The sequence below is a fragment of the Oculina patagonica genome, chromosome 2 (assembly GCF_052425735.1).
Source record: "Oculina patagonica isolate OP01 chromosome 2, crgOcupat, whole genome shotgun sequence".
Lineage (NCBI taxonomy): Eukaryota > Metazoa > Cnidaria > Anthozoa > Scleractinia > Oculinidae > Oculina > Oculina patagonica.
This window is the reverse complement of record NC_135759.1, coordinates 19,175,041-19,199,340: the sequence shown is the minus strand read 5'-3', so window position 1 is coordinate 19,199,340 and position 24,300 is coordinate 19,175,041. Positions and strand designations below refer to the sequence as shown.

At 38.0% G+C, this 24,300-nt stretch overlaps 2 protein-coding genes across 2 annotated transcripts in view; one reads left to right on the top strand and one right to left on the bottom strand.

The window, feature by feature from the left end:
* The window catches only part of LOC144643384 (myoferlin-like), a 136,435-nt gene that overhangs the window by 3,878 nt on the left and 108,257 nt on the right, over window positions 1–24,300 (bottom strand). The window contains exons 32-55 of the mRNA XM_078502600.1: window positions 18,304–18,421; window positions 17,606–17,708; window positions 16,793–16,920; window positions 16,231–16,419; window positions 15,575–15,629; window positions 15,266–15,343; window positions 14,971–15,152; window positions 13,235–13,384; window positions 12,683–12,781; window positions 12,270–12,434; window positions 11,773–11,953; window positions 10,817–10,899; window positions 9,869–9,988; window positions 9,409–9,540; window positions 8,671–8,793; window positions 8,141–8,176; window positions 7,693–7,784; window positions 6,503–6,673; window positions 5,732–5,880; window positions 4,536–4,678; window positions 3,386–3,474; window positions 2,329–2,424; window positions 1,162–1,209; window positions 392–482 (exon numbers count right to left, since the gene is read on the bottom strand). Coding sequence (XP_078358726.1) covers window positions 392–482; window positions 1,162–1,209; window positions 2,329–2,424; window positions 3,386–3,474; window positions 4,536–4,678; window positions 5,732–5,880; window positions 6,503–6,673; window positions 7,693–7,784; window positions 8,141–8,176; window positions 8,671–8,793; window positions 9,409–9,540; window positions 9,869–9,988; window positions 10,817–10,899; window positions 11,773–11,953; window positions 12,270–12,434; window positions 12,683–12,781; window positions 13,235–13,384; window positions 14,971–15,152; window positions 15,266–15,343; window positions 15,575–15,629; window positions 16,231–16,419; window positions 16,793–16,920; window positions 17,606–17,708; window positions 18,304–18,421 — 2,821 coding nt within the window. The remainder of the gene's footprint in view (window positions 1–391; window positions 483–1,161; window positions 1,210–2,328; window positions 2,425–3,385; window positions 3,475–4,535; window positions 4,679–5,731; window positions 5,881–6,502; window positions 6,674–7,692; window positions 7,785–8,140; window positions 8,177–8,670; window positions 8,794–9,408; window positions 9,541–9,868; window positions 9,989–10,816; window positions 10,900–11,772; window positions 11,954–12,269; window positions 12,435–12,682; window positions 12,782–13,234; window positions 13,385–14,970; window positions 15,153–15,265; window positions 15,344–15,574; window positions 15,630–16,230; window positions 16,420–16,792; window positions 16,921–17,605; window positions 17,709–18,303; window positions 18,422–24,300) is intronic.
* On the top strand, window positions 19,709–23,815 carry LOC144643388 (adenosine receptor A3-like). The gene is made up of 2 exons (XM_078502604.1): window positions 19,709–19,769; window positions 21,358–23,815. The coding sequence occupies exon 2, from the start codon at window positions 21,377–21,379 to the stop codon at window positions 22,385–22,387; it is 1,011 nt and encodes a 336-aa protein (XP_078358730.1). The 5' UTR covers window positions 19,709–19,769; window positions 21,358–21,376; the 3' UTR covers window positions 22,388–23,815.

Below are 24,300 nucleotides of genomic sequence, written 5' to 3'. Positions count from 1 at the left end.
CAAGCCCCTCGTCCGTGTAGTGCTTTCAAACTTTTGAAAATGTGGCTGAGCGATTCGCCTCCGTTTCCGAAGAGGAATTGAAATTTTGATCGAGAAAAAGATTCTAAAAACACCAAGAGAGCAACAAAGACGTGTAAAAATTCTGAATGATTATTTGAGGGAGAAGAACCTGAAGGAACCACAATATAAAACCATTTTGGCCAATGTTCTGACGAAGTTTTACGCCGGCGCTAGAAAAAGTGATTTTGATAATTCACGATATCATGCTCAACCTCATCCAATCATTGCTTAGTGTCAGCAACAACATTTTTTCCAGAACACATAAATCTACCAAATTAAACTGAATCATTTACATGTAAAGCGACATAAAGAGGAAATTTATTATGCTTGCCTTTTCTTTTATCACCAGTTTCTTCTCCGCAGGAATGTAAGAGAAAGGAAAAACAAATCTCCAGTTGAAGTTTCCTTCCCCGTCCATAGATCTACAAAACAAATAGTAAAGGAAAAAACTCCGTTAAGATCCAAAAAGCGCGTGAATTTTGTCTTTTGTTTCACAAAGTAGGCCTAGACACAAAAAGCCGGATTGTTTTAGGATTTTTAGAGCATCAGGAGATTTTTAAAAATTTCGGGGATTTTTAGAAAAAGTGGGATTTTGGGGGGATTTTAAGATGATTTGGAAGAAAAATTGTTCTATTTTCTTAGCCGCTTTATTTAAAATTCCTATGAAATGATAATTTTGTCACATTCTTTACTAATCGGTGACTACTAGACTGCAATCCAATTGTACAGCGGTGTTTCCTATTTCTAATGCACCCCATCATTCCAAGGAAATCGAGCAATTTGAGTGCCTTTTGTTGAATAAAAGCGCTATATAGCGTACAAGATGTGTATGCCATTTTCTTTTAAAGGGAGAGCAGAGAAAATTTTGGGATATTTAGGGATTTTTAGAAAATTTTGGGGATATTTAGGGATTTTTTGAGGGATTTTTAGGGAAAAAACTGGGAATTTCCAGATAGACTTTTAAAGCATTTTTTTGGGATATTTGTGTCTAGGCCTATTACAAAGAGCCGAGAGAAGTATAGTTCACTTTTTGGCGTAAGAACCGTCTTCAACAAACCAAAAATAAATTACTTATATCCTAGTTATGAAGGTAAAGGTTACCTGTAATGGACGTCAGTTTCTTGTGATTCGTCAATTCCATCAATCCACCTAATCACAAACAAAAGGATATAAGTACTTTTCTTGCTATTGCTAAATAAGGTTACTATAAAATGAACTGTTATTGAGTGGATTTTAAGCAGTAACTGAAGGTACTTGCACAATTTTTCACCCTGTTCTACACACCCTCCAGGGTGTGGGGTGCTAAAAAATATTTTACACAGGGCGGCTCCACCCTAAGACCCAATCCCTTACCCTTAATACACCATTTTTACAAGAAAAGGTAACCCATTTAGTTGTAGGCTTTTATAGATTGTGCTCCTAAAAGTGGCATATTATGCTACTAGCAGTGCTCAAAATTTTGCCAAATTATGCAAAAATTATGCCAGAATTCCCAAATTATGCTTCTGATTTCCGAAATTATGCTCACAAAATGACGTAGATTCTATACATAGAGGTGCGCAATAACGACACCAAATTATGATGTTTTTTAAATAAACTGTTGTTGTAAATTTATTTGTGTTTATGGCAGTTTATCACGGCCGTCAGCTGTCCAAATTAGCTGCTCGCATCTCTAAACCGTTTGTAAAATGCCTCCAACGACTTAACAATCACAATTGTATAGCTAAAACACGCATTGCAAGAACAAACTACCTCAATTTCATTTATTTCTGTAGAAAGTACACCATATTTACTACATTTTATGAATTTATGCTCCAAAAAGTGCTAAAAATTGCTAATTATGCCGTGGCAGTGCTCGTTTCACAAATTATGCTTTTTAGCTCCAATTATGCCAAAAATTATGCTAGCACAATCTATAAAAGCCTACATTTATGTACTTTTGACAGAAAATGGTACCCCTTTCACATACCTACAGTACTGATACTGTAAATCTTCTCTAAATTTTCACCTGAATAACTTTTTAAAATACTTAGATAAATCAACCGTTCGGTGGGTCTGTTCAAGATATTTTGAAAGGCTCTTTTAATCATACCTAAATGGCAGTTTTCCATACCCTTTTCTAGACGTGACTCGAACTCGTGAAATTCCTACCCTTTTATATACTGCCAGCTTGAAAAAGGTACCCCTTTCTGGCGGAACCTCTCCGTATAGTCCGTCGTAGGGACCATCCCCCGGTTCTAACTCGATACTGAAAGAAATCCTTCTTACCCTTTTACGTAAATATCACTCATTTTTTCACCAGTGATTGAAGTCTCCTGCATAATCACGTCTTTGGTGTTCCAGATGATAACACGAAGCACGTAGCTAAAAATGGGAAAACAAAAATGTACAGACCAAATATATTGAATTCGATCCCTGAATATCAACCTGGTTAACCTTGGTTTGCACTTGCAATTTACGTTAAAATGCTCAATCTTGAATTTCACACGTTACGAAGAAACACTTATTACAGTGGCCGTTTTTACACTAGAGACAGACATATCGGCCGTTCTCACACTAGAAGACGGACAAGTCGTCTGATAATTTGTTTGTCTAGTGTGTAATAATATAATAATAATAATAATAATAATAATAATAATAATAATAAGAACTTTATTTAAGTGTCTGGTCTTCTAGCTAGCCTTAAGCTTACTAATCGGGGACACTGTTTAAATTAAAATATAATATAAGTACAAAAACGATTCTGGTCTATTTACATTAAATTATACTACATTTTCCATTTTGTATTTACATCTAATTCCTACAATTAAGATACTACTTTAAAATTAAGATACTACTTAAAATTAAGATACTACTTTTTTGACAACTTGTCCGTCAAGACGACCACGTCGTACTCGAAAAATCGTCTTCCCTGACGGCCAAATCGACGGACAAATTCAGACGACTTGTACGTCCAAAATCGTGTCCGTCTCGTTTTCACACTAAGAAGACTTGTCCGTCTCAGACGATTTGTCTGTCTAGATTATTTGTCAGTCTCTAGTGTGAAAACGGCCATCGTCTAGACGGACAATTGCAAATCATCTTTGTGTGAAAAAGGGACGGACGCGATTTTGGACGTACAAGTCTCGTCTGAATTTGTCCGCCGATTTGTCCGTCTGGGAAGACGATTTTTCAAGGACGGCTCGGTCGTCTAGACGGACTAAACGCCGTCTTAAATTCACACTAGACGATCAAATCGTCAGACGACTTGTCCGTCTAGGCGATTCGTCCGTCTTCTAGTGTGAAAACGGCCAATGTTTAAATTTCTCCCTTAAAGAGGTCTTACTCTTGTGGCTCCCTTGGTTTGACGTCAACTGCAGCAGGCGGTTTGCCTTCAAAGACTGGAAACATATCAACCCATAATTGAAGTTTACCCTGCAAAATAAAAGGCAACAAAATAATCAATCAATTTATCAATCAATTAAATTGATAAAGTTAAAACTTCTCAACCGATTAATCAATTAATCAATCAACAAAAAACGAACAGAAAAGCATAACAGGAATGAGGAACTAAATCGCTATGTTTATTGGGTTTTTTAATTGTTCGTTTGTGTTGTTGTTGTTGTTTTGTTTATTTTTCGTTTCACTCTCTCACTCCCAACTGTGCCAAAGTTGAAAACTGGAAAATATCTCAAATATTATTTTCTACATGCTTACAACAAAGCAAACAAGACAATCCTCATCTGCTCTTATTTCAATTTATAATTTATTACTAACCTTATCCCGCGCCATCATATTAATAAATTGATTAATTGATTGATTGATTGATTGATTGATTGATTGAATGAATGAATAAATGTCTTGTACTAGGGTTTTGACATTACGACGTCATCCCTTCCGATGAGATCATAAGCCAATTTCATTTCTTAACTATGTGTGTATTCTTCAAAGGTCTGTAAATTTCATAAAAAATGTGAAAACAAATCGCTTGTCTTGACTTAATATCTGTTCAGTGATTTGCAATTTATCATAAAAGAAAGAATATGGCTTTGTGCTTTTGATTTGCTAAATTTACCACAGAATTTGTACTATACTTTATTATAGGAGATTAACGATGCATGTTATTAACGCGAATTTGTGAAATTTGCGTTAATTTAATGCACCTTAATTTAAACTACACTATTTTACCGCACCTTTATTTTAAGACAACCAGTTTATTCCCAGCAAAGTTACATGTAATGGAGAAACCGCCCACTTTTTCTACTTTTTTTGTGCTAATTATTAGTCGCGTTTCTGTCTTCCCATTGACCGGTATTCTTTTGCTGTGCGTTGTTGCTTTGTATTGTGATAGGCGCAGGTAGCTATAGAATACGTTTCCATAGCTATTTAAACTTGTACCACTCATGAATTCGCGTTAATTTTATTACGCGTAGATTTTATTCGCGTTGTTAAAATGCTTCGTTATATTCTTATAGTAAGGTATGCCGGGACATCACCTGTTCCATTGTGGGCTGCTGTGTTTTGTTATACAGGCCTCTAGTTTCCACATGCTCAGGAACGAGGTTCAACCTGTTGATGACATGAAGGGCCAAGCGGCTTTGTGGTTTTCCCATATGCTTGTGGATAACTGTTCCTTCCTCTGTACGAAAAAAACAATACATCATAGACATTGATGATTGCAGCACCAAGAAAGAGCCGCTGTAACGTACACAAAATGAATCAAAACTGAACTGAAGTTAAAGGCAGGTCAGCGGTAGGGGAGGGGTACAATTTTAGGTGATTGTTTTCAGGTTTCACGGTGTTTTAGGCCGTTTTTTTATGTACAAAATTTCACATCGATGGAAACATCAAAATATTAGTTTTCTAAGGAAGAAAATCACCAAGAAAGTTGGGACAGGAAAATAAACACAGGGATGGTTATGACTGAGCAAGATAGAAACGGATTGTTGTATCGATCCATACTCTTTATTTCGACTCCTTGATAGATTCCGAGAAATGACAATAGTATCCTAAGAGATAATTCCGTGATTCGATAGATATTCCGTACTACAGAGATAGACCAATGTTCACTCTAGACTCCTTTCCGTTCTTTTTGATTCCTTCCTTGAGCACGTTTTTTAACTGTCAATCACGAGACTCGACTCAGACCTCGCAGGTCAAAATCGGCTCTAGTCCCTAGCTTATTTACAACACGGATGATGAACGCCAACCTTAAAAAACATTTGCCATTTTGTATCCGTGACAAAGCTTTTTTGTAGTTAACAACATCTGATTTGTGTCATGTAGCAAACACAAACCAGGGTAAGGCCAAAATTCATATAGACTATCATTTGAAAATTGTTCCCGAGCCTGCTAGTTTTTGGCATAACATAACTCATTCTCCAACTGTTGTTATTTAGTTGCTGATGGAAACAAGCGCGCACTTCTAATTCTATGTTTTTGTGCGGTCTAAAATCAGTTAGGTGAGAAATCTTTTGTTAGAAAGTTAAATTGAAAATACTGCACAATACTTCATCATCATGATCATGACTCATCGCGCCAGTAGGCGCATAAGGCCGTGCACAATACTTGTGGTTTGTATTTTGACAGCACAGCTCGTAAAAATATACAGACATACTGCACAACTGGCTAACAAAACCCTTTATCCATGCCGGTACTATAAGATTTACATTGAACTAAATGGAATGCTCACCAAACTCGGCCAGTGTATACGTTTGTCCATCCACTAGCACTGAGCACGGTTCATCGGTGTACACTGGAAGGCTCTTATTGTGCATTACGCACCAGTCCTTCAGAATTGTTCTCGGTTTGCGACAATCTCGCCATTTGTTAGGACCAGCCCTATGAAGGTAAATGAACGAATGAATCAACGAACGAACGAACAAACGAACGAACGAACTAACGAATGAATGAATGAATGAATGAATGAATGAATGAATGAATGAATGAATGAATGAATGAATGAATGAATGAATGAATGAATGAATGAATGAATGAATGAATGAATGAATGAATGAATGAATGAATGAATGAATGAATGAATGAATGAATGAATGAATGAATGAGGTAAACAAGTTAGTAGACAAATAACTAAATGAAACTATTTGAGGCATTTTTTTTAAGAGCTAAAAGAATTCCAGTGATGGTACAACTAAGTTGTTACAATGGCCCAACTTGGGAAAACTCCATCTAAGGAGAAATGCTTTAAAGAAGCTACATGGTCGCGATATTTTATATTTTTTTCCTACAGAATTGCTTTCAATTTTTATTAAAATGGTAGAAAAACACCAAATAATTAATCGGATAATAAACTGAAAATAAACAAGGATGGTTACAATCGAGAAAGATGAAGGTGGATTACAACGATAAACAAGAAAATATACATTTTTCTTCAAGAAGCGCCGTGATGCAACTCTCTAAAGCTAAAAGGGTTAAACGTTGTTTATGTACTCCATTTTCTTACTTGCAGTAGGTCTTAGAACATCCACACACGGCACGATACCGAGACAACATTCTCTGTTCCAAATCAATCTGTGTTTCACCAATGACGTCATCCCGTCCGATGAGGTCATAATCCATGACAGCGATTTTGAGATCTTTGACAACAGGAATGGTGGCAGTGAACTCGAACATTCTAGAAACGACAGAAATAATTGGTTTTAGTATATACCACACAAGTGAATAGTGCTTTTCTCGCGCACGCTAAATGGTAAATTCACCTTCGAGCAGCTTAAGAGAAACAAACTGCCTTTGCGTGTCGCTTTGTTTACCGACAGTTATGTTTTGGTCCTCTAGTTATTCAACTTGTATGCCTTATACTAAAACAATTATTCACCTCAGTGTCGGTGAATGTGGTGGATATTTACCGAGCCGCTTCGCAGCTCGGTAAATATCCACCTTATTCACCTCCACTTTGGTGAATTATTGTTAATTGTTAAAGGACAAGCAGTAAATAAAAGACATATTTTTAGTATTTGATCACTAAATCATATGTTAATGTGAGCACTTTGTCTGTTATGTTCACAATTTGCAATTGTTCACAAAAAAGATAAGCTATTTTAAAACAAACTCTTACGCCTGAAATTAGATTTCTCACGACAACTACGAACCATTTTTATATCGTATGCACTTTGCCATTTTACAAATAAAACGTAAATCCGGAATTAAAACGCCGCGCGATTTATCACGGATTTATTACTGCACTGTAAATAAACGAATCCGAAAACCTCTCTTGCTTCAATTAATAGCTTACGAATCCGACTCTCCTAAGTATAAGGAATACGCGAAAGTTTTGTTTGGTGTAAATGTGATCTTAGAGCTCTGCAGCTTTAATTGAGCTTTGCTAACTTTAAAAGGTACAACCCCAGGGGGGGGGGGGGGGGTACTCGCGATTTCAAGTGACGGGAATGAGCCGGAATGGGAATAAAAATCAAGACCCAAACCCAACATAACCCCAAAAATTCCCCTCAAAAATCAACAGAAAAACACGTTTGTTTGTACTTTATTTGCAGAACTACACAGCCAAGGCACTACCATGAATCTTCAGATTGTTTTTAATACCCCAAAACATCCCTACTTGTTGTATACGTCGTTTACCACAAAAAACGTGACACGAAGTTTAAACAGTATCAATTGTTGGTGGCCTTAGCTTACCTTCCAAACACTGGGTTCACTGTATAGGGTTTGTAAATGTCTACGTCATCAAACTTTTGTTCCCCTAAGGTTACCACCAAGTACGGGTCAGCCTAGAATAATAAAATAGTGAAGTAAAAATATGCTATATCAGTTCCATTGTAGAACAAAGATATTTCTTCATATGGATAAGATTCAGATATTGCAACAACAAGCTTGCTAATAAAATTGCTGTTCCCTTTGAAGGGCAAACGTTCTGAGATAAGGACTTAACCGAAAACACTTGTTAACTAAAAGCAGTTATGGCCCATGAACTAATTCTGTGTTCTGTTTGTTCTAGTCTGAAATAGTTCATTTTTCACTATTTGTGGTTTATTGACGATTTCTATGTTTTTGGTGTTTATTTGCTTATGTACTCTAGCTTAACGGATAGCTGCATCATGGATATCTCGACCTCGTATCAACTTACAGTTCCTGAGTCATCCCTTGGCTGCAGGTCCAACGCCTGAAAGAAGAAATTTCTATGAGATAAGCTGTCCATACAAGATGACAGCAGTAATAATCCCTTTCACCAATAATAAATGTCACGAATGTTACCAGATTTTTAAACAGCCAAAATTTATATTTGTGTCTCAGGAAACCTAGAAATAATGGTTCATTTTTATTAAAAATTGCTTTATTAGTGCACTGAAACTGTTAACGAGCGTCTTTGGTTACGGATGACACGGATGATAATGGATTGCAATTTGAAAAATTAAGGCTAATTTTTTTGAGTTGTTTCCGCCCATCTTCAAAAATTCGATATTTATAGCCGTAGATTGATTTCTATCCGCAAATTAAGGTTAAATCTTTATTTATATGCTTAAAGATAATGTTTTTTATGGGTTTAGTTGCCTACCACAAATTTCAGAACGGTTTAGACCAAAAACCTGCGTAATCCTCGTGACGTAGCTCCTTTAAGCCCCAAAATGAAGCTATTCAAACTTTGGTTGGTCTCACCTTGATAACATAGAGGCGGACAACACACTCTACCGGATGGCTTGGTGGAAGATATGTAAAAATGGTCTCTGGTAATGGGCTGGATCGCTCGTCCTCTGGCATCGGGTACACTCTGAACGTTCCCTAGAAACGAAAGGTTTTTAACATAAATACAAGTCATGCCTCAGTTGCCCGTCTTTTAACGTTAGGCTCTAAAAGTGGCCTAATTTCTGCAGTGCTGCAAAAGTGATTTCTGTAGAAATGGTGTCTTATATCGTGAAAAAATAAAGATGCCAAATAAAAGCGAAACACAAACGGCAGTGATACACATGAGAAAATAACTTTACATTTTATATGCTACAGTACAAACATTAAAAAAATGACCGTTAAAATGGAATAACAATAAACTATAGATATGTCATTAGGGATTTGGGCGTTCACGCAAAACCCGTCTGTTCTTAGATGCTAGCTAATAAGGCACGATATTTCTCACGACTAGCATTGACGCTCAACGCCGGAAGTAGATCTTGTCAAGCTATACAAAATGGATTCTGCTTCCTTTTAGGGTTATAAGTATGTTGAAAGTTCGACTAGCATGCAAGACACTTTTATTTGGGGTGCTCCCGAAGGTAATACCACTTCGCTACCAGTGTTTTGTTACCTCGATCATTAAAAACAAGTTAGATACCGTTGGCTGTTTTTGATTCTTTTTTTCTAAATGGCAATGATCTTCAAAATATAAAAAAAACCTTCTCCAACCTTGAATTCGCCGACAATGGTGTCCTCCTCCTCTTCTCTTGATTTGGCTCTTCCTCGGTAAACAGGAAACGAAGAAATGAAGTCTTCAAAGCCATAGAACTGCTCTACTTTCTCCAGCTCGCTTTGGTATACCTAAAAATTACCGTTCATAATATGATTTTTAAGTATCAAAACGACACTGGGTCGATCTGACCAGACACAGGCATCAGGGGCAGATCAAGAGGGAGGGTGCAGGGGGGTGCGCACCCCATCCCCCTCCTGAGAAGACCTGCGGCTTTCTCATACAACTGGTATTCTGCAAAATAACGCCATTCCTTAGTGGAACACCCCCTCCTAAGAAAAAATCCTGGATCCGCCCCTGGGCATAAACTTTAAATGCCAATACGCCGATTATTATCCACAAGGTTCCTGAGTAACAGGCATCAAGTACTTTTGTTACAAAATACATTCAACTCATTACCGTCATCGTTTCGTATCCCTTGTCAAGAAATTCTCCGCTTTTGTCCACATCTCCGATTGACGCATAAAACTTTGACCACCAATCAAGAAACTCATCAGTGACTTCTTCTTTCTCGGCTTTCTAAAAAAACAATCAACACAAATATCCAATACATATGCGTTTCACCCAACGGCTTAAATAACTCAATCCCGCTCCCGCTCAAAACAAAAGCTCTTTATTTACTATGTCGAACTTTCTGTGTGTACTAGTGCATCCTATTGCATGAGGTTTTAAATTATTGACTGTAACAAAAACTGCAGACTTTTTCGTTCCATCTATAACCGTAACTTATCACATTAACCCTTTAAGTGTCCAGCATCAAATTTCTTTTAAGATAGCAATACTTAATCAAGGGAAATGGAATGAAATGATCACCAAAGGAAGATTGCTTTTAATTTGATCTTTTGACAAATTCTTTCAACTGATAATATATAAGTACAGTAAGTGTGTGGAGATCAGTCAGGAGAATTTGTATGTGGATATTTGGGCTTGAAGGATCAAAACTGAATTAGATTCTCTGCTCTGCTGTTTACGTAAAATTTATTTCCATATTTAAGTATTTCAATGCGTTCACCCCTAACAGCACAGCAAAAAATTGATTGACCAAATGATAATGTGATAATCAAGTGAGTTGAAATGTTAAAGACCACAGTTGTTACATCAAATTATTCCTAAGGGTAAAACTGCTCTCGCTAAAGGTAAATTAAAGCGCCGTTCTAAGCTACAACAGCCAATTGATTTTGGGACTGTTGACTTGTGGTAACCCAGTAGAAATTCTTCTTTTGGTCTTCATGCAATATTCAAAAGTTTTAATTCAGATAATTTTATTTTTAATAAAGTAGGTGTTGATCCCCACTGAGGCTAAGAGATTTAGAATTGCCACTTTCCATAATTCGAGTTTTGTCACACCTTTTTCTTGCTCTTTTTTGCTTCCTTGATATCCACAACATGTGACCCTTCCTTGCTTGCGATCGAAACCTGGTCGGCAGTAGCTAGAAGTATAAAAAAGGACATAGCAAATTAGTAGCAACTAAAAGTAAGATATTCGATTAATAAAAAAGTTGATTCTTCGTCTATAAATGTAGTTGCTTAGTGCAGTTTGGAAAACATATGCATGAGTACCAATCTTGGATCCGAAGCGCCGGTTTACGATGTTTATTGTTCATTGTTCAGATCCAAAGAAACAATGCATTAGTGAATCCAGACCATTAAATAAGTGGGGGTGGGCGATCATCCAGACTTCAAGAATAAGAGGGGGCCGCTTTTGCCTGAAAAAAGGTGCCCACCCCTTCCCTAGATCCGCCAATGCAATGTAACAAGTACTGAACTTCTGAAGATTATTACATCAGCTATCTACCGCGAAGATGTAGCAGTAAGGCCTTTGGATTCTAGCTAGTGGCTCTACAGGCTTGCGCTTAATTATTTCCACTTTTTGTAGCATGAAAAGGACAAGTAGTATATTCCTACTACCAGCGGAGTGGGATGGCAGTCCGTCGCAGGTCACCCACACTATTCTGTAAGGTTTCCGTAACAATTTGCTGACCCTAAATTCACATTCTCGCCTTAATGAAAAGTGGCACTGTGAGAGTAAAGTCTTTTGCCCAGAACTAGGAACAAAAAAACCGCTCCTGGCTTGGGCCGAACCCATTGTCGGTTCTCTGCCTATTCGGAGTCTAGTGCATTAACTATTTGGCCTCTCTTCAGTTAATGATCATATAGGTGAAGTAATTAATTAAGTATTAAGCAGTATGTGGACACTTCAGACAGACAAACAAACAAACAAACAAACAAGCAATGCAAATTGTCAGTGCGAAATATCAGGATACTGTATACTGTGTTCGCCCATGTTAGGACCAAAGCGTTACCTTTTGGCGCTAGACCCTTTGCACCGGAGTCAACCTCTTCAGTGACTTGCGGCGTTGGGCAGCGGTATTTCCGAAGTGACCTCACTGAATGCACACCTACTATTGGACGGCGACCGAATGAACGGTTGTCGCGGACGCGGACGTTCAATGCCGGCGAGTAGATCTCCTCCACAGGGAGATTCTATGGACGGAATTGAGAAATAAAACGGTAATATAAAGTGTTTGACAGATAACCTTGCTTAGTCCACGACACGGAGTTCTATGAGTCTATCCTTTTGCGTAAGTTCAATCAGACCAAGGCAAGTGACTGCTTAACGTGACCTTTTCGACTGAACGTCTTTGAAGATGGCCATTTTTGCACGCCATTTCCCCGGTCTCCCGAGAAAGAAGTGACTGATCGAAGAGAGACCTTAATTTACTCAGGCCAGCTTGAAGACAAGCAAAATTTTTACATAACAATCAACTGCTAAGAAAGCAATGAATACAAGCATAATTACCACAATCATTCTGGTGAGAACAGGCTTCTCAAAGTTCGGATTCTTCTTTGTGTCCTTGATGACGTCAGACTGGACTACTCCTCCAGCACACTCGAACTCTATGCTTGGTGACGTCACGCTAGTAAGCTCAAATTTTTTCATGTTCCTCACACCCCAGCACAAAACCTGCAAATGGCAATAAATTCATTTAACTGTACTACTCCAGTACACAGTAAAGATTGCTAGTATAGCAAAAACATTGAAAGGGCCGGGGATGCTTGACTTCATTTGTACCACCATAGCCAAGAAGTGTACAGTTTGTTTTGTTTTGTTGTTGTTGTTTTTTTCAAAGCGAAAGAGTTGTTATCACAACTTAAAAGTTTTACTTTCTTATCGAAAGAAAAAAAATAAAATTTAAAGTGAAGTATTCTAACCTCGATAGCTGATCGCTGTAACTTTGGACGCACACCACTTCGAACAGCATATAGCTCTCCTCTCATAGGTGGAGTGAATGGTAACTCGGCACCCTCGTCCTGCAAGCATATAACGAGTGTTTTTACGATTTTTTAATCAAAGTACACCACAGCAAAATTTTCTCAGAAATTCGAAACCCTGCAGAGACAATGTGCAACATGATCTGATTGGAGCTAGCAAGTGTATACAAACTCTTCATTGGACCGAGTTTAAGCAAAAGCATTTTTGCGAAGGGGATATAAGAACAAGAAACAAATTAATTGAACCGTAAGAAGAACAAGAAGTGCCATTTAAGAAAAATCTTTAAAGAATTACTCTAAGTGTTGTATTCTAGTCAGATTTTAGCACGAGCATCCCAAAAGGACTCCAAAAGCTACAATGCCCGTGTTTGTCAATCACGTTGCCTAGCAACATCTATACCAAAAAGCGCTGACTCAGCAAACTCTGGAAGACAAAGGCAGTTTCTACGTTAACCTCGACTGAATACATAAAACAACTAATGGCGGTCTTACAAGGAAGAGTTCACAAGCAGCCAGCAGTTCGCCTCCTTCCTCGTCTCCTCTTTTGATCCTGTACCACTGCAGTCGCGGTTCAGGTGTCTGATGTCCTTCTAATCGTACCATAGGCGATATTACACAGCGACCGAGAAAGCCATCTTTACCCTGTAATAAAATGAAACAACTGAAACATTCAATTGAAAGCTGTTTTCCATGCAACGTTTAAACATGATTACGACTGATGAGCTACATAGAGTATTTTTCCAAATTCGAGCATTGTTAAGTTTTTGTCGAAGTGAGAGCGAATTTTCTCTTTTTGAACTGCGGTAAGCGGGACAAGCATAAGCCGTATTCCCCAATCTATTTTGTCGCTAGTTTTTATACGCATTTGATTAGTTATCCAAGCAACACAGGGCAACTTTCACTAGCCTGCAGGTCGACGTCCAAAACTCTTGAGAATTTTCAGCAATTTTGATTAAAGTTTAAACTTCAAGAAAGGAAGAACCTAGAGTCGCTCGTCTTGGTGTGTGAATATTCTGTGCTATTAACTTTATATCAGTAGAATCTAGTGGGATGCATATAAGAAAATCGGGTTGATAGCAGCCTACACTATGTATCGGCTTTTTGCCAAAAAAGCTAGAACTTAACCCTTTCACTCCTAAACGCGCATGGGCGCTATTAGCATAGGCGCGTTTAGGCGCTATTTGGAGGTGCTGTCATTGAACCACTTGTTACCTCATCAATTAACAAGTCAGTGGAATTTCGTGAATAAGAATCTGATAGAGCTTGGATCGCCCTTTCTACAGGACTGTTCATTTTCTATATCCGTTGCATTCTCACAGAGCTAATCATAGATAAGCACGGTTCGTTTTTAGCGCAAAATCGTTGCTTAAAAAGGCCAGTACACCTGTTTTTGGTCAACGTCCCCTTTTCAGGGTTTTCCAATGATAACGTCAAAACGTTTTTGGCCAGAAGAAAGGATATAAAGAGTAGAAAGTAATGAGAAAGTAATGAGACGGAAGCAAAAGGAGCAAAAAAAAATTGGAACGGTTCAGCAAAAAAAGTCCAAATTTTGGCTTATGCGCATGCGCCAAAGTAAAATATTTAACATTTTTACACGGAATCTTTATCAAAGTGTTACTGAAGTGTAAAAAAGAGCTTTTTAGCAACGTTAAGGTAAATTCAAGATCATAGCACCAAAAATTCAGTTTAGCGGTTAAAAAACGCGTTTTGGGGGGAAAATTTGGGAGTGAAAGGGTAAAGAAAACATAGCATTCGCCTATAATGTCTTTTTATCTCACGATGACATTATTACAAGCTATTAACTGAACCTTTCATATTTATAACTCTAGAATTAACTGTGCTAGTTAACCTGTCTGTATACTTCGTTTTCCATCTTTTTTTCCATTAATTTTTCTTTAAGCCTACTTAGTTTTGTTTTTGTGTGTTTGTGTGTTGTATAGTTTGCTATGTAAATGTTAAGTATACCTGACCTTTTTATAAATAATTGTAATAAAAACTAAGTATGGCTGCCCAATCTTGTTAGCCAATCGTGGTTATTCTGGGCAGCCATGCACTTTACTTTATTTTTATTATTATTGTATATTTGTTAATTTAATTAAATGTAAAGGGTGCAAATAAAAGTTGTTGTTGTTGTTGTTGTTGTTGTTGTTGTTGTCGATGAGTACTATGAGTACCTTACTTCATCTATTCGTTTATTTTTTTTTTTAACTATCTAGTTGCGCACTTACCACACTATCCCGATCAAACAACTCCACTACTACACTCGGTGGGTTCTTAGCCACGTTTTCAACACTCTCGTAAATTTCAACCTCGTCAAATATCAGCGTCTGATCCCAGGTGGGACACAAAGTCTGAGTCAGCACTTCTGTTACGGCACTTTGCTTGCAAAACGCCACACGGGCGTAGGCATCTAACAGTGAGGAAAACATGCAGTGAATAATTTATTAACGGAAAGCATGAATTATCTACTGATAAGTAAATAACGGACTCCATGGTGGAGATTATTCAAATAATACGTTTTACCATTCATTCCACTCTCGTCCATGGCAAGCAAGTCACGTGCTTGATAAATGTAGGCCCACATTTGATACTTGTGAGGCTCTGTGGAAAAAAATCAGGTTAATTTTGTTTCGCTAGAAAATATAAAAAAATGTGTTTTATGTCCCTGCTTTATTTAACCAAAATAACATAACTCGAAGATATTGTACCATGTAAGCAATTTAGAAAACTATTAAGAAAGCAAAATATTGTATTCCAAGAGAGTTGTGCCTGTTTATTAACAAAAGTTGCAAATGTTTGCGGGACTATTCTCAAGTGACAGGTTATACTCACTGTCATAGGTAACAAACATCCTTGGAATATTCCTCAAACAGTTCTTACTGTCTTCCTGTTAAAGCAAAAGAAAACATCCTTCGAGATCAGACCCGGCTTTATTCATTTGGGTTTACTACAGTCTAAACCAAACAAAAAGAAGAATTAAAAGGCAACGAGTCTCTATTTGTATGGTCATCCAATGGAAACGAACTGCAAACGCAGATTAAAAAAAAAATTGAAGAAAAATTACCATTGGTTTAAGTTTGCAATTATTTGGCAGACTTTGGAGCACCTTAAGTTGTTGCTTGTATAATTGCCTTAGAAAGATAACAAATAAAACGGAAAAAGGCAAACAGCAAAGAAATCTGACTCACATTAAAGTTCCCGCGGATCCGCGGTAATTAATTATAACCTAAAAGTATAGAACTGACTGTGCCATACACAATCTAATGTCAGTTCAGTTTCCGGACGATTGCCGATTTCATCGTTGCCCTGATATTTAACACTGATTCTTTTCTTTCCATGCTTTCGAGAACCGAAATAAAAAGAACATGTACAGCGCAAAATGTATTAGTGACTAAATTTTCCAGTTTGCTACATTTGTTATCTACTCTATAATAAACATTTTCTCCATTGGTAAACGTATAACGTAAGTCTATCTACACGATTCTAACCTCATCGTCAATCTCTAGCAGACACACGGGAGGCATCGACACTTTGGTGTCCTTCCCTCCTTTTGCAATCATTCTTCGGTGCCAACGTCGTCGTCTGACAAAATCGATCTTCCTTTCCTTGTGATGAAATTTGGCCGTGAAGATGGGAGCGTATTCCCATCCTTCTTTCGCAAATTCTTCAAGTTCTTTCTAAAAAAATGAACACAAAAAGAATGTTTTATCTACGCTAAAATACTTGCGGGTATCGTGCATTTACTTGGGTTTCAAGTTCTCCCAAAATAAAAATTGCTTATCAATCTTTTACCACAATCAATGTTTGTGTCATTCTGATACAATTTCAATTTTTTTTTGGACAGGGAAGATGGAATTGTCTCTTGTTCTTTTTTTAAGCTTTCTTCTCGCTTTTTGGAAGTCACTTAACGCATTCTCGTCGTATTTAACTATAATCGGTAGCTAGAATGCAGGGGTGGGTCTTAAATGTACGATAAACGCGCAATCGTCTTAGCAGTGCCTTGGGCTAGTATTTGTTTGAAAGCTCCAAAGAGAGTGTTTCTGAAAGTACCTGTTTTATTACAGCCTTGGGATCCTTGAGAAGTCTCTCTCTGACCCATCGTTTCCTTCTCACCAAATGGTAAGCCTTCTGAATGGCGCCATACACTCCGTAAGACATGTCAACCGCATACTCCCAACCTGAAACAAAGAGACCCAGTAACTAACTCGTAGGCCACATATGCATGGTTACGCATTGATTAAGCAACGATTTGGAATACCGCAACGCCGTGCAAACATTTTTACTTTATTTAAGAACAGAAGACAATGGCCGTTTCACACTAGAAGACGGACAAATCGTTTAGACGGACAAGTTGTCGGACGATCTGTTCGTCTAGTGTGAATTTAAGACGGCTTTTGATGACTTGTCCGTCTGAGCAACCAAGTCGTCTTTGGAAAAACGTCTTCCCAGACGGCCAAATCGACGGACAAATTCAGATGACTTGTACTTCCAAAATCGTGTCCGTCTCGTTTTCACACTAAAGGTGGATTTCCACTGAAGCGTAAATTTTTACGTGCGTTTACGTGCGTGAATTCTTACGGGCGATTACGTGCGTGAAAAAAATAGAGACAATATATGAACAACTCGCGTAAACGTTTACGCAAGTCGTTTATACATTGTCTTTAAATTTTTTCACGCACGTAAACACACGAAAAAATGTACGCGTCAGTGGAAATCCACCTTAAGACGACTTGTCGGTCTCAGACGATTTGTCCGTCTAGACGATTTGTCCGTCTCTAGTGTGAAAACGGCCATTGCGTTTCTCTTGACGTGAGTTGCATTATAAAGTTCTAAGTCACTGTTATAATGCAAGAGAAGTTTTACCTTCGTCGTCAACAGCTCTGTTGTCGTCCACTTGCCAGTCACTAGTCCACTCCCAACCTTCTGGACATTTAATCTTATCTTTTTCATCAACCTTGTCACCGTGCTGTCAACGAGTAAGATAAACAATTTACTGAAACATAATTTTGTAGGTAAAGCTCGTCGCGGACATTACCTGTTCCGCGAAGCAAACGGTATTCCTAAAGGAAGCTCGAGTTGCAACTGTGATCTATAAAACAAGCCTGGAACCGCGAGGAAAGTTTGAAAAAAAAAAGGTACTTTTAAGCCTGGTTTTCACTAGCGACGCAAGCACAAGCGCAAGGATAACAGCTCCTATTTCTCCGTGAAAAAGGCTTCGACTCAAGCAAAAGAAAAAGCGCATTGCATTTTGATGCTTGAGTTTGTGCTTGCGGCAAGCACAAGCACAAGGATCAAAATTTGTCCTTTCTGCGTGATCGCGCTTGTGCTTGCGCTTGTGCTTGCGTCGCTAGTGAAAACCAGGCTTTAGGGTATAACTCTAATATAAGTTAACAAAAGTCTGTTGGCCTGTCAAGACAAAAGGTAAGGTAGAGTCTGCGTTCGAGCTTAGTGGCCCATCAGGCCGGAGCTTATCCTTGTTTCAGTAGCATGAAGTGACTGGGAGTATTTCTACATCTCCCTTGATGGGATGCTAGTCCATCGCAGGAAGACAAAAGACGTACCACGTTTGTCCATGGCGCGGATGCTTGGCCCCAGTTTCCTCCAGGAATCATCCTTGCCTCGTTTTGAAATACGTCTTCCAAGAAGGTTTTGTGGCCGGAGTCGCGGTCAAACATTAAACTAAGGAAAAAATCAAAATCGTTTTTTTATTGAACGGCTGCAGAATCACGTTCAACATAAATACATAAAATACCAAGTATAGCAGGTTGAACTGCAAAAAAATGTGTGTATTAATTTAGGGCATTTCCACTGTTCCGAGAGAATGGAACTGATGTTTTTAAAAAACCGTTGCGTTTTTACATATGTAACTGAAGAAGAAAAAATGAACCATTTATTCAACGTCCCCACTAGGTGATATTCGATAGATATTAACCGTAATGATTCGATATAGTGCTTATTAACTTTTGGCACCTCAAGGGAGGGCGCTTATTCGGGATAGGGCGCTTATTTAATTTTATGAGAAACAACGCAAATGTATCTAACAATAAAAGGAAACTGCAACAGTTAGAAATTGTTAAAAGTTCAGTTACTTTTAAAATAATTGTTCATTTAGCAGTAAATATAAGCATGAAATGTACGGTAAACGGTTAGGAGTTTATCTAGTTGGCGTCAATGACTTTAGTAGGGGCAATTATCGACAATAGGGGCACTTATTAAATAGGGGTCTTATAAGAAAGGGGGCACTTATTAGAATGGGGGCGCTTATTAATAGGCGCTTATTTCAAAAACACATTCGGGGGCCTTCGGGGAGGCCTTTGGAAGGAGGGCACTAAAGAATCATTAGTTATTATTATTACCTTATGATATTCAGTTAGATATTTGCTTTCGTGACTAATTTCGAATGTCGGCGCGGGAAATTTGTCGGAATATTACTAAATATAGACAAAAACGTAACAAACATCGATGCTAACATGATATTTATATATTCCTCTTTTGTTTCTTAGGTGGGATTGCACAACTTTCTATATCAAATACAACTATGGTAAAAAAAGCAATGAAGGAAAGACAAAAAAAGGCTTCAATTTGTATTCAATAAAAACGTTCTCTGAAACAAATGCCCAACCGTCGTGATCTGAATAATTGTTATGGTTGTCAGGAGAAAAAAGAAAGTATTAATTTTCTTAAAGGAGCAATGTCACGGTATATTACAGCAAGGCGCTCAAAAGGGACCACTTTAATATCAATTCGGCAGAAACCAATCAGAAGTCAGAGCCACCGCGAGAACAGGGAGGGGGGCCGCCGCCGGAACAGGAAGGAGAACAAAAGGCGACAAGACAAGGAAGCAAAGGGAGCAAAATAATGATTAGCGGATCGGAACTACGTCGTGAGTATGTGGTATTTCACTTTCTGTAGGCCTCAGGGCATAAAACACTTGCGTCTAGCTCGAAAGCCTGAAATATCTGTCATTTTCCGAGGTCGCAACAATATTCGATAGAAGCGTTCTAGTTTTCAGCTTACTCTCTCGGAGGTGAGTAGTTTTCTTTTTTGTATTCATCAGCATATTTTGTTTGCAGTGTTCTCAAAAAAAATAAATTTATCGCAATAGAGTAGCTAGCTTTCCCCGATAACATATCGGGACAAAGAAAACAGTAACTCAAAATGTTTGGCACTTTCTTATGCTAAAAAAGAGTCCTTCTGCGAATAACATAGATACTTCCAAATATCTCAGCGAGTGTTATTAGATTTTATTTCTTGCGATTTCTAAGGCGTTCACTTGATATTTTCGTTTGAGATACAATGCTGAACACTGTTGCTGACAGCAACACTGTATGTTGCCATTCTACAAACTTTCGAATGCCCTTGCTGTGCCAGTAATTAGCTTTACATAACAGAACGAACAAATCGAAATATGTTTCCTATCTTTCGTGGATGTTTGAATGAACGGAGACATTTCTTCTCTCTTGTATTTGACACTCAGATATCGCTAGATTAATCATTCTTTTTCCTTTAATAGTGGTTGTACCTAGATAGACTCGGTAAATATGTAATGGCAGTTTTTTAACGATTGTCATCTTGCTCGAAATTCATGTATGTCATTCAAACCATTCAGTAAGGCCTTGAAAAGCAAAAATCATGCAATCTATGAAAACTTCTTCTTTTCGTTTGAGATACAACACTGAACAATGTTGCTGACAGCTACTCTGTATTTTGCCATTCTACAAACTTTCGAATACCCTATTGCTGTGGTGGAATTAGCTTTACAGCTTTACGGAAGAACAAATCGAAACTCGTATATTCCGTGGATGTTCGAACTGAAGGGAGGACATTTCTTCTCTTTTGTATCTTTACAGTGAAAAATCTTTAGATAGTGGTAATCATTCTTTTTACAGTGGGCTATACCACAGAAAGACTCGGGGCTAACATGTAATGGCAGTTTCTTTAACGCAGTTATGAACACAACTTAAGCAGTTGTGAAAATAAACTTGAAAAAAAATCGAAAAAAGATCCGCCAAAGTATGTTAGTTTTGAAGTGTAACGAGCACGCGGTGTGAATTCAGGTATATTTTCACAACTGCTTAAGTTGTGTTCCTCATAACTGCGAGGATCTTCTCTCCATTTATTCAACACCGAAAAATTCATCCGCAGTTCAAATGTATGATTTCATATATTCATTATTTGATCTTCATCTTTCCCGGGGTATATTACGAACCAATTTCAATAACCAGCTCTCAGTTGGCTTGTAAGCTCAATTGGTTAGAGCGCTGCACCGGTATCGCAGAGGTCAGAGTTCGAGTCCCGGCAAGCCTGATTTTTTCAGGTTTATTTTCACAACTGCTTGAGTTGTGTTCATAACTGCGAGGATCTTGCTCTCAAACATTAATATTCTTCATCCGCAGTTCAAATATATGATTTCATATATTCATTAGTTTAAGATTGTCATCTTGCTGGAAATTTAGTGTATTTTTGCATTTTTTTAATTTTAATATTTTTGTTTTGGTGAATGTGGAATTTGCTGGAATTCAAACAGAGAAATAGAAGCAGAGTTAACTTACAAGTGGCAACTCAGTGAAGGTACTTCACGTTCTTTTTCATTTTTATTTTTATTTGCACTTTAGACTGACCCACTGATTAGAAATGGCATTTCAGTCCGACCTCTGCCAAGACTACTGGGCTCCATTTGCGACATCCGTTACCACTTCAGTCGTGGCGGCCATTTTGACTATCATAACTGTGCCAGGTAACTTGCTTATTTGCTGGGCTGTTATATGGAACCCGACGCGAAATCTGAAAACGTCATTCAACTACCTGGTGTTGAACCTCGCCATTGCAGATCTCATTATAGGAACAGTCACAGATCCACTATTCGTCGGCTTCCACGTCAACGAAGCTCTTGAGAATGAAGTCTTGAGCATTCAGTGGCTGGTCCACGTGTCATATTTCATGACGTCAACCGCCTCCGTTCTGAGCATAGTGGCGTTGGCAGTCAATAGATATCAACTGGTGACGTCAATGAATCGCATCCAACAAAGTAACGTCTCACGGACAATTGCAACATCGGTTACTTTATGGATTTTCTCGCTTGGGCTTCCCGTTCTTTATTTGGCTGTTGGTTTCTATAAACTGGCATTTATATTTGCCAACACAGCAGTTATTATAACCAGTGTTGTTCTCGTATTCGTTTACTATCGCATCTGCCACAACCTCAAACGGCACAAGACAAATTCTGTACACATTCAAAGCATCCGTGAACGAGAGAAGCATGCAAGACGCGAAGAAAAGGCCACGAATTCGCTTATTTTGATAACTATTTTGTTCGTAGTGTGTGCGTTTTCCTCGTGTGTGATGATCTACGTCATCAACTTGTGTCACACATGTAGCTGTGTTCTCATTCTCTGGTTTCGAGATTTGCAATTTTTGTTCCTTTTGGTCAATTCTGCTACTAATCAGTTTCTTTATGCTTGGCGTATGCGCTCATTTCGAAGAGCATTTCAGACAATACCTGCAGTTCAGTGGTTTGCAAAGAAGTTCGGCAGGGCAATCAGTGATCCCATGCCATCAAACACTCCGTCGTTGGAATTAATTGAAATGAAGTGCTTTGGTCCACCAAGAAGCATGAAAAGAGAGACTAACGACGTTAAGCTTTAGATTCCAAGAACAATCAACAATAATTTAGCCAGCAAACAAGGATAAAGGAAAGGACCTTTCTTATTTCAAAAATGGGCTTATATCTTATAACATAAATGAATCACAACACATTACTTGGCTTCACACTGGAGCTTAAAGTATAGTCTAAGTGCACTTGGAACCTACTTTGAGTGTGAAGGGGTAAAACGTACTTACTTGAACTTTTCTTGGTGACCATGGAAACTTTCGTAGTTCAAAGAAGCCGAAGTACGCCGCCAAGTATGGTCTACACCACACTTGAGAACGCACTTGACCAATAGGAAATGGAAGCCAAACGAAAGCGGCGTGCAGCGTTGTCACGATTTTGAAGATGATTGACAGCTTTCACCTCAAGTAATATACTTTGTTATCAAGTGTGAAGCCAAGTTTTGTAAAATGCGAGTTGAGATTTTCAAGTGCGCTTGAATCAAGTGCTTACTTAAAACAAAGCCAAGTATTGACTTGCGCTCAAGCAAATTTAACCAAAAATAAAGTACATCTTTTGCTTCTGAGTTTTCAATAGGATATCTCAGCGAAAGCGCAAAGAAGATTTTGTGACAGTAGCTCTAAAACTTGCAGTACCAAGCAGAACTGTACAAACATGGTCGTATTAAAAGCAGTATCTAAAGGGAAATCCCACTCTAGTTGCGTCTGCAGTTGTTATAAAAACTGGCGCTATATTTAAATTTGATGTGCAAAAAGCATTACAGTGCTGCCTCTTAAATATTTTTTTTAGTAATTGAGACACTCTTCGTAAGTTTTGTTTTGAGTTTTTAAACGAGCCAATGATAAATCTCGGCAACACAATATAGATTGACAAATATAATTTCAAAGCGTCGAAAAATCGAGTTTGCATATATTAAAATCGAGCGTAAAATTAAAATTTGTACCAAAGTAAACTAGCCTTTTGTCTTCTCGTGTCGCGTCTGCAATTCATCGTCCATTTCTAGTTTAACGTTCTCCTGTAGTTAAGTATAGTTTCAGAATTATTATGGCAATGACATTGAGGGGCTTCGAATTCACTGTGCTTTTTGTTGCCAAAGCAAGTTGTGTGTATAATTGAAAATCCCATAAATCAACAGTCCGGCGATCGATGCTGTTAGTTCCCATGTACATGTAATATAATTCATGTGTCACGTAATAGAACTCTTATAAGTTAGTATAAAGTGCAGGCATAATAACCGCATATAGAAGATTAATTAACCTAATTAGCCTTAATCGAACTTTTTTTTTATCGTTGTGTGGTATTATAGTATTTTTTTAGTTATAGTCTTTTGTGGAAAAGTTGTTCTTTTTCTTCTGGAAGGGCTTGGCTTTAATTTGTGCCGCTTGGATACTAGCAAAGAAATGGTAGTTGTAAGTGTAACTAATGTATACCATCACAAATTACGAATAAGACCAATAAGGATAGCGCAAATAAGGGACTGACCATTATTTTTTTGGAGGGGTGGGGGGGGGGATGAAAACTATGAAAAAAATTTTGCGGGCCTAAAAGACAATAATTGTTTGCAACACGATGCGTATACAAAAATAGTTAGAATTTCGAAAATGTTTGCAGAGGTGCATACTAAAAAGTTGCAGAGGAAAATTTTTCACCCCCCCCCCCCTCCAAGAAATAATGTTCCGTCCCTAAGTAGCAATGGAAGATGTGTTTCAGATGAGATACTACAATGGAACCTCGATATGACGAAGGGCCAAGGGACTGGAAAAATAAGTTCGGTTTAATGAAGTTTCGTTAAATCGGGGGTTCTTTTCCATATATTTTACTATTAATGGGGCAAGAAATATCGTTCGTTATAACCAGGGTTCGTTATATAGAGGCGCATTAAATCTCGAGGTTCCTGGCTGTAGCTAAAAGTTTATTTCCTTTGTCCACCGGGATTTGTGAATAAATT

Coding starts and splice junctions, on each gene's coding strand:
- LOC144643388 (XM_078502604.1), top strand. CDS start 21,377: ATGGCATTTCAGTCCGACCTCTGCCAAGACTACTGGGCTCCATTTGCG.